Source organism: Camelina sativa, chromosome 20 (assembly GCF_030686135.1).
Source record: "Camelina sativa cultivar CO46 ecotype springtype chromosome 20, ASM3068613v1".
NCBI lineage: Eukaryota > Viridiplantae > Streptophyta > Magnoliopsida > Brassicales > Brassicaceae > Camelina > Camelina sativa.
Window position 1 is genome coordinate 8376819 of NC_141899.1, and position 12953 is coordinate 8389771.

A 12953-nucleotide genomic window follows, 5' to 3' on the forward strand; every position below is an offset into this window, starting at 1 on the left:
AGAGAGTGGTGGTTGATGTTCGGTTGCAGTCTCATGGTCCACCACTTTGGCTCGTAAGATTTTTCTTTTGCTTTTGGAGAAAGGCCATATCGTAGTATTAAAATGGATTATAAAAGCAGCAATCACTGTCACTGAATGATGATGATATTGGATTGTAGCTAAGTGTACATGCACAGAAACCAGGTTTTATCTTTATTAAGCTTTACGAATCTCGCTTCTCGAGTCAAAACAAAAAGGTTTGTAACCCAATCTCTCTATAAAAAAAAATCTTCCGCACTTGCATATAAATTTTAAATATTGTTTCCTTCCTCTAGGATCAGAGAGAAGATCAACCTTTCATCAAAGATGGAATATTAGAAACTTAGAAACTTAAATTAATTTAAGCTACAAAAAAGTTTATGTCGAAAGAAAATGTGTACAACGTACAGATGCTAAGACAATATCAGAGTAGTGAACTCTTAAGAGCTTCAAAAATTGTAGGCCTTTTTATGGCAACAGAATCACATGAGCAATCCTTCTGAGTTGTTTAGAGCTTCTTTGGCTTTCCTGAATTTCCCAGAGATTGCCTTGTTATTTTTCACAACATATTCCTTCACAAAGAATTTGATTCCATCGCGTAGAGCTTCATAGTCTGGATTCAAGGCTATGCGCGTGAACAAGTTCCACACTAGATTCTCGGGTTGCTCAAAGATGGCCTCAAACAACATTCGAAAGTGCATGATTCTTTTTGGAGTTAACTCCACTGGATTTGCCAAGTCCACCGATTTGAGAACCGCAAGAGAAAGATTGAAGGACACAATAATCTCTGTCACGAATTTCGCCAGATTCATCGATCTCTGGAGTGACATTGACTCCAGTTCTTTAAAATGGTCCCAAATGCAATACTGCAGGAAAATTGTGATTAAAGATATAAGCACCTAGATGAGTAGAGAAAACAAAATCGTAAACATAGTCAACTTCAGCTATATAAGATAGTAGAAAAGTACCTGCAGAGTAAACTTATGATTCTTGTCGTGCTCACACAACTTTGAAGCAAGAACTGTGTAGTACTTGTTAAATATTTTCTCCTGTAAACAGCACTCAACTAGAACCCTCATGATTTCTCTGTCCTGCTTTCCTGGCAGATCCAATCTAAGAAGTTTCTCAAATGCATCAATGTAGTCCTCACTACTCATGATCACACAAAATATAGCTTTTCTGGAATCCGTATTCATCCTCTGTGCATCAGCAAGCTTTAACATTTTCTGGGCCTCAACAACCTCTGCATCCATCGTTTGTGCTACATCTTCAACGGTGTTAGTGTTCACCACCAAATCGCCAGATAACCACCACTGACCCAACTTCTCAGGGTCAAGCAGCTTGCTCCATGTTAGACCTCTTAATAATACTTCCTCCACTCTCAACTGTGCAAATTATAAGAAAATGTTTACAAACTGACTGCATTTTAGTTAAACTTACTCATGCAAAAGGACGGTAATAACCAGAAGTATACATATTTATGATTATCATGATAGTATCCATTAAATATTACCTTCTGAAGCCACTTCTTTACCCTCATGTTCTGGACGGAATCCTCTTTGGTTCTCAGCTTGTTGTTCTTTATTGCAGAAATGGTTTCAAGCATCTTTTCCATCTGCAAATTTCTTGTAAGAAACGACTTTTAAAAATCATAGAACATTTTCTTCTAAAAGACAATCTTTCTTAGAATCCCTACCAACATGTTTTTCATTTGTGTCTGGCCTTCCGAGGAGGTTTTCATTTCATTTGCCTTGCTCTGGATGCTGATGATGAATGTTTTCATAGCAAGAGGATCATCACTTCTTATTTTCATTCCACAGCCTAGTCAGAGCATAATCAAGAACTAAGAGATGGAACATAAATATCTCAAAACGAAGGATAATAATAATAGTAGCAGTAGTAAAGCTTACAATCTAAAACAGTTGTGATAATGGAAGCATCAACTTTAGTCAGTCGTTTCCCCAATGTCATTAAGAAATCATAGATAAGATCACTGCAGAACAAAAATATAGAGATTCATAATCCATCCGAAAATAACAATTTTTTTTTTGTTTATGTTATATGAGAAGATTAGAGATTGTTTTGGGTGTTTGGGTAAGAATATATAAATATATCGCTGTCAAAAAAAAACTAAAGCTAATAATATACGCCAATCACTCATCAAGATTTTGACTAACATTTGTGTTTAGATAATCGGTTTGACAACCAGATAAGCAAAACAGCATTTGACTCAATTCTGAAAAATTCAAAACAGTGAAGAATAACTACACTTTCTTATAGCGCTAGGCCGCTAGATTAAACTGATATAATGTGTAGTTGCAGAAAATTTTACCTGGAGCAGACTCCCAATATGCAAAGATAAGAAAGCAAAAGAGAAATTCCATTTAAAGTGAGACTGTCTTCTTTCTGATATTCATCCTGAAAAATATATTTACAGATCGTGGGTAAAGCATTATTTCAAGAAATACGGTGAAAAGAAATGTAATTATGGAGAATCAAATCTTACGGATATGACTGAGCAAACAATTCATACAGAACAAAACTCAAGGACATACCTCGAAAGATTTAGCTAGTGATGCAATAAGCTTTGCACTAAAATCCATTCCAACTAGACACGCCATGCCAGCTATAAAAGAAGCAAATACAGAGTACCTTAACAAGGAAATAAAAAACGTCAGACACATTTCAAGTAATATGCACGTCATTGTAATCAAGGAGTTCCACACATGATTATATGGCTAGCAGTATCATGAGCGGAAACACAGAGAAGTTGTACAAATCTTAACTGTTCATTGCCTCTGGCATACATTGTCAAAACCTCTTCACAGAAAATCTGAGAGGACACACTTCTCGCAGCAGTCTACATTAGCAAGTATTACAAAGGTTACTACAGAGCGAAGCAAATATAACATGTAACTTGTAAGCACAAAAACAAAATGGAGTTTTAGCAACTATGATGATCACAAAATATCAACCATGCAACTACTGGAGGAAAAGCTGCGAAGGATAGAAGCTTACACGATAGATTGAGGCAAGTTCTGCTGTTATTGTTTCCACATTGGATTCAGCCATCTTATTAAGAAGACCTGTAACACAAACCAAGCACATCAAACAAAGAATACAGAAATACAAACACAGAGGATAAACAGCTTTCGTTAGCTATACCTTTTATCCGTGTACGCATTTTAGTGTGTTCTTCAGATTCGCTTTTGGCCTGAGATCTCAAATGAGGAGCAACATACTTGCTGCTGCTCTCTGGCTTATACTCATGCAAAGAAGGTTCCACGTTGTCCAAGCTTGACGGTGTAATAGTCTCTGACTCACCATTATCTGTGATTTCCATCGGTTCATTTTCTAATTCTTCATCCACTGACTTCTTCTTCTTACGTCGTTTACGGTCTCTTTTTCTTTGAGGCTCTTCTTCGCTTTCCTCATCAGAAAAATCAGATCCTTCATGCTCCAAAAAATCTTCATTTTCTTGCATATCATCAATCTCAAGGTCCTGTTCTTCTTCGGACCTCTTTTTCTTACGTTTCTTACGAGAATCACCAAGTTCAGATCCCATAGAATCAAATACAGATGGAAGCCCTTCGAACAAATCATTCATCCCATCATCCAAGCCCCTAAGCTTTCCTTTCTTTACCTTGAGCTTCTTTGCGAGCCTCCTCTCAAGTTCAGCATCCTGGTCACGAGATATCACAGTTGGTGTATCCATTTCAAGAAACTCTTCAAATTTCGTCTTCTTCTTTGGTCTATTCAGATCTTTCATCCTCTGAAATTTTTGCATCTTCTTCTCCTTTTTGATTCTAATCTCTTCTTTCTTATCTAAAAAAGACTTTCCATCATCTTTGTTTCCTCTAGGCCTGCTTGATTCCAAATATTCAGTATCACTATCACTTGTCTGGTGAAAATCTTCAGACTTGATCACGTCACCAGTCTTCTGAACTGATGATGATACTTGCTTATCCTTTTGCGACTTCTGAGATCCAGCAAACAAACATTACTCATCAACAAACCCCTTAAACAGGAATCTATACAGTAGTTATAAAAACAAAGATTGCCTCATCATACCTGACGCTGAAGCCAAGATTCATGTTTTTTCTGGTTCTTCTGCAAACGAGCCTCTTTACGCTTTTCATGACGTGTGCCCCCTGCCGAGCATCAAAACCAAACAAAAAGGACATTCTTTAAAAATCATAGCTCCAACTGATAAAATAGCTAAAAGCATCACTAAGACAAAAAAAAAACATCAAGCTTACCCATGTTAGCTGCCTCCAACAGATTCTGCAAACACCAATAACAAAAAATCAGAAATTTAGCTTTCTGCTAAAACATAGAAGTGCGAGAGAACACACAGATCAGATAAGTTGACCATTTAGCCCTTATAAGCAAAACCCTTGTTTTCTTAAACCTTAAAACTTAAGCATTCACAGCAATTCAAACCAAAACAATGAAACCTAGCCGACAATGTAAAAGGCAGAATGTATAATTGCAAAAAGAACCAAAAGACGTGATTAATTGAAAACGCCAGTTCTAGAAATCGAAACAATGATCAGAAACAGACCAATTCAGAATAAAGCAACGAATAAATCGACAGAACCCAATAGCCTAAAAACCACATAGAGAAAGATGGAACAATACTTGAAACACGTGAGTTAACTCTTTTCGAATCTTGTTCGTTTTCGCTCAATGTTGATGATTGAAGCAAGTAGGAAACGAATGCTGAAAGGAGTGACTTTTTTTTTTTTTAGGTTCGACGAAGATGAAATTTGCAGAAAATTAGGGTTTTTTTTTTTTTTTTTTTTTTGTTGTTGTTGAATTTTAAAAAAATTATAACGAAGAAGGAGAAGCAAAGCCCGCCAAGTTGTTGGGCCCTAAAAACCCATATAAACTTTTTCCACGACCATTGACTTAATGTCAATTTCTCTACATACAATACAATGTAGACACAAGATTTGTATTATTGTGTTTGTGTCCACAAGAATTGTCAATTTCTCTAAATACAATGTAGGAACCAGACACAAGGCATGTGTTATTGTGTTTTGTGTCTACAAGATTAAATAAGAACTTATGAGCTGGTTTAACATAACCTTAAAGACATTAACCGTACCAAACAGTGCATAATGATTCCTCTTTCCCTAGATATAGAGATGAGACCCATATCAGCTAGGGTTTGTATCCCTTTCTCCACGTCCCAGTCTCTCTCCGAAAGCGAGAATATGGCGTCTTTCACGTTCACACCGAAGCTTATATTTTCTGTTAACAGATTAAACAAAGTTTTGTGTTTCTCGGATAAACCATCATACGCAAATCTAATTGCTTTCTCAATCTCTTTGTCGTCAAGATAGGTTTCTAGTTTAGCTGGTGTCTTTAGCCACTCCTCTTTGCTCTTCCCACGTAAAGCCGATCCTAAGACCTTGAGACCAAGTGGAAAAGGAGCAACAAGCTTCGCTACTTCAATGGCATGCTCCATGCAACCTCTTGGTGGAGAGCTCTGCCCAAACGCAGAGTATGAGAAGATTTGTTGAGCCTCTTCGCTTGATGGGAAAGCAACTTTGTAAATCTGATTGATCCCGTTCCTCCTAAATGTATTTAGGTTTACATTCGTCACAATAACCTTACTTCCGAATCTAAGATCCTGAATTAGGTTTTCCAAAGCTTGTAACTCCCATGAACATACATCATCAAGAATGAGAAGAACTCTCTGGTTCTTTAACCTAAACTGCGCCTCTTGTAAGTCTGGTATCTTCATTTCCCGATGATCTAACACTCCAGAGAATATCTCGTTTTCCAAATGATTTTGCAAGCCAATGTGGTCAAGTGTGAGCAGCTTATGCGTTTCCTCAAGATTCTCCTTATAAAACTTGAGCTGGAAGTTACAAGACACTTGTTTGTATAAAGCTCTAGCTATTGTGCTTTTGCCAATACCAGCAGGACCCCAGATCCCCACCATCTTAACCTCATCTGATTCTAAACATATCATCGATTTCATATGTTCTACATGAGTTTCAATCCCAACTAACCGATCAAAGTCTGAAGAAGGCAACTCGTTTGAAACATCCATGACAATTTTCGATATCATAGCCGCTTCACTAGCCCTACAAAAGACAGTTACATATATGGAGTTAGGACACTACTGTATATCTCAATACAAAAAATGGTGAAATAACTTCATTATACCATGAAACAGAATGTTCTCCAGCAATAACCGCAACTTCAGTCAAAGCTTTTCTCCATCTCTGCTTTTCTTCCTCTGTCTTACCACCACAAGTTTCCTCAAAGGCCTTCCCAAAGTCTCCTGTCTGGTTCCTGACATCAGATGGATCCACGTCGTAGAAGATTGTCATAACAGTCTGTCCTAAAGTAGACCTGCACTCCATAATTAGCTGCAGCTCGTTTAGACACCAGCATGAAGAGGCATAATTCTTAGAGAGGACTACCACGGCGATCCTTGATTCCCTAATGGCTTTTACGAGCTCAGAGTTGATAGACTCGCTCTTCATGATCCCATTGTCTATGAACGTGATTATTCCATTAGTTTTTAGCCCTTCAAGAAAGTGTCTGAGAAAGCTTCTTCGGACGTCTTGACCGGAAAAGCTTGGGAAGACGTCGTAACTGTATTGACGTGTGTATGAGGATGGTGAAGAAGGAGGGATGAACGGATGAATAAAATTGTAATCAGTTCTTGATTCTTTTAAGATCAACGACATAGACTTGAGGATTCCTGTGAAGAACATGTTTTCTGCTTTGTACGATGACCAATAATATCGTTGAAAGAAGACTTTAGGATGAATAGCTTCTTTCTACATAATATATAAGTGCCCCTACAATCAATTTAATCTTGTACGTGCTTACACGTTTTCAAACTTCAGCTGATGTTTAATCAATGAAATAAGACATTGCACGTTCGAAATCTTCCAAGAAAATAAGAGTTTTTAGTCAATAAACTTTGTTTCTAAAACAATCAGCGTTATGTGGCTGGTGACATAATGGACTATATAGAGTTAGTCTAGTCGGGACAATCAAACTGTAAGCTTACACATAACTACTTTTACATATGTTTTTCAACCGAACAAAGGATTTAAGAAGACGATTCCGGCCTTTTTATTAATCACAATCTAAAGAACTTTTACAAAGCAAAAAATAGATTTTTGCAGACAATGAAAATCACGGTAATAACTACTAAGAGATCTCCTAAAAACAAAGTCTTCATCGGAGTAGGACAGAAGCAAAAAAAAACAGAGGAATTGAACAAACACAGAAGCAAAAGCCAGAACTGAAGAAAAAAAAAAAAAAAACAACTTGGTCGAACATGATGCAACCTGGTAAGCGTGTTCAACCAACAAGAGTAATAAAGATGCAATGCATGATAGATACAATAACTAGTAAAAAAACATTCTATCGACTTTTTAAAAGACACCAAGAACAAAGAGTCCTCACGTCGACTTTGAAGTAAGTGGAACCCCGACAGCGATCCTCACACCCACTGCAAATCGGTCGAGTGCTACTCTTGTTGCCAAGAACTTCCGCCATGTCACGATAGTTATATTTAAAAGTAGAGCCAGGCTTCATATAAACATACCATCCGAATAAGCAAGGTAGATGAATAGTGATACAACATTTGTTGCACGTGTAGAACCATTCTGTCGGCTTCACTTCCTTTTCGCATTCTTCACACCAATACTTGTCGTCCGTGTCTTCTCCATAACAAAGAGTGAGAGGATGTTTATCATATTTGTAGTGTAACTCATTTGGAATCGTAGCGCATTCATAACAAATGGAAAACTCGCATAGAGTACTACATTGTAGACGATTCTTGGTAAGACCTCTCTTACAACCATTGCAACGAAAAGGTTCGTAGTCGTAATTGAATGGAGCGATGAATATAGGATGTTCATGGACTTTGTTCGTGCTATACTCAGGAACTAAAAAGCAGCAAACATCTATCTTAAACCAGTTAATCTGGCAATCCTTTTTATCGCACTTATACTTGAAACCAGTGGACAGTCGAGAACAAGCCGAGCACTGCAGTTTGCCATCATTGGGTAGAGGGTCGAGGATGATAGAATGATTATGCAAAGCATGATCCACTTTCTTAGGTAGAGAAGCACACACTACATGGAGAAAAAAGTCACATTGCATACAGTTGTAGAAATCATGCAAGTGGATAGGAAGGACACACGCCTCACATTGTTTCCTTGCGTCTCGTACACTATCATACTTCTCGAGATTTAGATGATGTACGTGACTAAAATGTTCTATCAAACCATCACCTACCTTCTTGAAAGGTGAAATATCTTCAATTTCACCGGTTTCTTCCGGTTCCCATTCGAGTTCTTTCCCGTCCCATGTCATCACATGTGTTGCACATTTCGTATGGACTACGTAAGAGCAATCCTCGTCTTTACAAGAATACTGACCATATTTAATGTCGACGGTCTTGTAGCAAACCCGACATAATGACTTTGGGGGTGGAAGGTAAGGAGAATAAGAGAGACGGTGAGGATGGCGCGTGATCTTTATGACGCGTGGTAAATCAACACAATGTTGATGGACCATATAATTACATTGGAAACAAGCATAACTTGCTTCCGAAGCATTGACCAATCCACAAGCATCACAAGGAACTAATAGTGGACGGGGGAAAAGGGCGAGTGAATGGTGATGGCCTTTTGGGTTTTCAATAGTAAGAGGTGGTTTGGTTTGTGTGCACATGGTATCCAAACAAAAGTTACAAATAGAACACCGATAGAAAACTGTCATTCTTGGATGTGAACTTGGTGTTGGTATGTAATTCCCACACCAAGTACAGTTATCAAATATGCTACCCCATCCAGACTTACCAGGATCTGCAGATGTGCCTTGGTCTTCATAAGGGCCTTGGTCGCTTATATTGCTGCCGTCGATGATATTTTCATGCTTTCCATAGGTTAAAAAGAGAGGGTGTTGGAGGTGAAAAGGATGTAATATTTTTCTAGGAATATTTACACATTCTTCGTGAAAATCCACTTGGCAGATAATGCAGTGGTAATGGAAACCTCGAGAAGATGTGGATACTTGTTTCCCGCATGTAAAGCAATTGGACTTATTGTTTTTGCTGAGTTTAGGGAAAAGGGTGTGAGGAAGAGTCGGATGAGCCAAACGACATCCTTTTGTATATAAAGCAGCAGGGTGTAGATGCCTATTACTCTCTTCCATTTCTTTTCTGCTTTGGGGTTGATGGATGTTTCTGCAAATTGACAACCACCCTCTATATACTTCAAGAACTGTGAAAATCTGTTGAGTAAAAGAATATTTTTCTAGCTAAATTTTCCTAAAAAATTATTTGTTTTTTCTTCTTACAAAAAAAAGTGCTTATTTATGGGCTTGTAAATAAAATATGATTTATTGCAACTAGTGACCATATGCAACCAATGGATGAATTTTGATTAAAAGAAGCTGTGTTAATTAGCAATAATCCAAATACATGATCTTATTACTTAATCAAGATATGCCACTTGCAAAGGGAGGGCACATGGTCACTTTGACTAGTCAGATAAGACTTGACACGATAATTTAGATAAGATCGTCATTTCATTTTGTAAGGGAAGTTGAGTCCAATGAATGACAGTAAATGTATGAGTCAAGTGAGCTTGATTCGCTAGGCCATTTACTTTTCCAAAACTCGTCCTGAAAAGACAAAATAGGTAATAACAAAATATACATCCAATAAGTGAGAACGTGCATTTGCTTAGAAGACCACATCGGTTTGGATTAAATAAAACTGTGAGGGTAAAAGTTAAGAATGTTTTTGCTCTGCTGACGTGGCAAGGGTGAAAAAAGGCGATTAGGGTTTCTTGCGTTTTCGTCAAGGATGTTGCCGTCGGCGACTTTGCCGCGTAGTTCCAAGGTGGATCTGGTGTCGGGGGAGGGTCTTGTGAAGGATGGTTTGGGAGGTAGTAGTTCAGGGGGGATCGTTGTGTCTCCGGTAGAAGTTCAATCTGTGGATGGTCCCGGTCTTCACTCGGGATCGACGGGGGTTCAAAGTGGGAAGCGTTCTTTTTTACAAGTAGCGACAAAACGAGTGTTCACAAAGCAACGTTTTGCTGTAACGGAGGTGGATGGCAAGGAGAAGGTTGTCGTCCCAAAGGAAGTGTTTCAAGGGGCTAAACCATTATGGGAAGATTTTGTGGTAGGGAAGTTTCTCAACTCTAAAGCTCCTCATGTTGGTAAGATTCACATGATAGTAAATAAAATTTGGAGGTTAGGCGACAAAACGTCGTTGATAGATGTCATCGCGGTGAATGAATCAACGGTGAAGTTCCGTATTCGCAATGAGGGTATGAGGCACAGGGTGTTAAGTAGAGGTATGTGGAATATCACTGATCTGCCTATGATTGTCTCGAAGTGGTCTCCCTATGCGGAAGATGCTCAACCGGTCTTGAAGTCTATTCCTCTGTGGGTTACACTCAAGAACATTCCTCCCACGATGTTTACTGACAAGGGTATTGAATTTTTAGCAAGCGCAGTGGGAGAGCCCATTCGGCTGCATCCAACGACTGAAGCATGTTCTTCTTTTGAGGAGGCAAAAATATTGGTACATGCTGATTTAACGAAAGAACTGCCCCGCGAATATGTTTTGGCGGGTGAAGAAGAGGGTGAAGTTGAGTTTGTGGTCACCTATAGTTACCCTCGGCTCCCACATCGGTGTACGTCTTGTCACAAGTGGGGTCATCTCAGTTCATCCTATCTGTCAGTGGTGGATAATGGTTTGGAGAAGCAACTTACAGCAGCGACTCAAGTTCAACCTGCTCAGGATAAAGCTCTTGCACATACGCAATCTAGCTCTGTTTTAGCGGAGGTCCGTGCATCTGCAGACTTGGCTGTTTCCGATCCTTCTGCTGCAGGGTCTGTTCGGTTGGATGAAGTGGGGGTTTCGGGTAGTGGGGAGGATGTGTGGATCACACCAAAAACAGGGCGAGGTAGTCCGGGGAAAACTCAGCTGGCTCCTACGCTTGGTGAGGGCTCTCTTCTAAAAATCTCTTACTCGGTTCTAGAGGAGGATGCAGACTTAGGAGATGTTCCGGGTGAGGATTCGGTGGTAGAAGGGGTCTCTCGAGATCATCCTGATAACCGAAATGTAACAATCAGACAAACAGGTACAGCTGCAAAGCGGGGTAACCTGTTGGACCCCCCAGTGAAGACCTACTTGCTTCGTGGTAATCGAACAGCTGTTAAGCCTACTTCAAACCTTCTTGCTCCTTCTGCTGGGCTTCCCCCTAAAGATCAAAGCACGAAGCCTCTCCTCAAACATTAATATGTCGGGTTTTTGCTGGAATGTCTGTGGTTTAAATCGATCTTCTATGCATTTAGCAATAAAAAAGTGGGTGGAGGGAAGTAATTTTCAGTTTGGTTGTTTGTTGGAGACTCGAGTGAGGGAAGGGAAAGCTCAACGGTTGGGGCGTAGTTTGTTCCCTGGTTGGACTATTCTAACGAATTATGAACATAATAGACGTGGTCGAATTTGGGTTCTATGGAAAGGATCTGCAAGGTTGGATCTGTTTTACAAAAGTGAACAGCTCATAACCTGTTCCGTGAAGTTAGCGGACAAACCTCATGAGTTCTTCTGCTCTTTTGTTTACGCACAGAGTACGGCAGAGGCTTGGCGGGAGTTATGGCAAGAGATTAAGGATCATCATGATTCCCCTCTTATCCGTAACAAGCCGTGGATTTTAGTTGGTGATTATAATGAAACGTTGGATCTGTGTGAACATTCACGGGTTGATGATCACCCGATCTTGACAGGAGGAATGCGAGCATTTCAATCTGTTGTTAATCATTGCTCACTCTCGGATATGTCTTACCATGGTCCCCTGTTCACATGGTGTAATAAGAGAGACAATGATTTGATCCTTAAGAAACTTGATCGGGTTTTGATCAACCATGCTTGGAAACAGGCGTTTCCGCAGGCTTATAGTGTGTTCTCTGCGGGGGGTTGTTCAGATCATTTAACTTGTCGAATCATGGTATCTGGCGGGGTCGGTGCACCAGACAAACGACGTAAGCCTTTTAAGTTTGTCAACCTCTTGAGAGATATGGAGGAGTTCTTACCCATGGTTGGTTCGTACTGGGAGAGCACTCAGCCTCTGTTTTTGTCTACTTCTTCTCTCTTCCGGTTCTCAAAAAAGCTGAAAGCTTTAAAGCCAGGACTGCGATCTCTGGCTAAGCGCCGTATGGGTGATTTGGTTCGGAAAACAAAGGAAGCTTATGAGGTGTTATGCCATGCGCAACAAGCTAATTTGGGGAATCCCTCTCCCCAAGCAATGGCGGAGGAGAATGCTGCTTACAAGAAATGGGAGTTTTTGGCTGGCCTAGAGGAGAAGTATCTCAAGCAAAAATCTAAGTTGCATTGGCTTCAAGTAGGTGACCGAAATAACAAAGCTTTTCATAGAGCAGTTAAAGTGAGGGAAGCCGTGAATACTATAAAGGAGATACAATGCCATGATGGTAGAGTGGTAGTAGAAGCTGATGAAATTAAGATGGAAGCTGAGAGGCACTTTCGTGAGTTCTTGCAAGTTATCCCTAGTACTTTTGAGGGCTCATCGGTGGAGGAGCTAGAGTCTCTCTTGCCTTTCCGCTGTTCTGCGACTGATCAACTAGCTCTCACCAGGGAGGTTTTGGGTGAGGAGATTAAGAGGGTGCTCTTCTCAATGCCACATGACAAGTCGCCTGGCCCGGATGGGTTTACTGCTGAGTTTTTCAAGTCCACTTGGGGAATCTTAGGAGCAGATTTTGTTTTTGCGGTTCAGTCGTTCTTCGCTAAAGGATTCCTACCTACAGGGTTAAATGCTACCATTCTGGCTCTCATCCCCAAAAAAGTGTCTGCTGTGACCATGAAAGACTATCGGCCTATTTCCTGTTGCAATGTTGTTTATAAAGTAATCTCTAAGATTATT

General features: G+C 39.7%; 3 protein-coding genes across 3 annotated transcripts; all 3 read right to left on the reverse strand.

Annotated features, from left to right (window-relative positions):
- Window positions 1-351: 351 nt before the first annotated feature.
- On the reverse strand, window positions 352-4876 carry LOC104770115 (uncharacterized). Its single transcript, XM_010494469.3, has 13 exons — window positions 4660-4876; window positions 4278-4302; window positions 4090-4169; window positions 3184-3997; window positions 3037-3104; window positions 2805-2878; window positions 2574-2670; window positions 2351-2436; window positions 1929-2011; window positions 1715-1839; window positions 1532-1633; window positions 987-1403; window positions 352-884 (listed from the first exon to the last, which is right to left on the reverse strand). The coding sequence occupies exons 2-13, from the start codon at window positions 4279-4281 to the stop codon at window positions 501-503; spliced, it is 2334 nt and encodes a 777-aa protein (XP_010492771.1). The 5' UTR covers window positions 4282-4302; window positions 4660-4876; the 3' UTR covers window positions 352-500.
- Window positions 4877-4933: 57 nt separating this feature from the next.
- On the reverse strand, window positions 4934-6774 carry LOC104772329 (putative disease resistance protein RPP1). The gene is made up of 2 exons (XM_010496959.2): window positions 6199-6774; window positions 4934-6116 (listed from the first exon to the last, which is right to left on the reverse strand). Exons 1-2 carry the CDS (start codon window positions 6753-6755, stop codon window positions 5099-5101), a joined length of 1575 nt encoding a protein of 524 aa, XP_010495261.2. The 5' UTR covers window positions 6756-6774; the 3' UTR covers window positions 4934-5098.
- A 324-nt stretch (window positions 6775-7098) lies between these two features.
- On the reverse strand, window positions 7099-9237 carry LOC147918610 (uncharacterized). Its single transcript, XM_087504766.1, has one exon. It carries the CDS (start codon window positions 9214-9216, stop codon window positions 7417-7419), a length of 1800 nt encoding a protein of 599 aa, XP_087360892.1. The 5' UTR covers window positions 9217-9237; the 3' UTR covers window positions 7099-7416.
- Between the last annotated feature and the right edge of the window lie 3716 nt (window positions 9238-12953).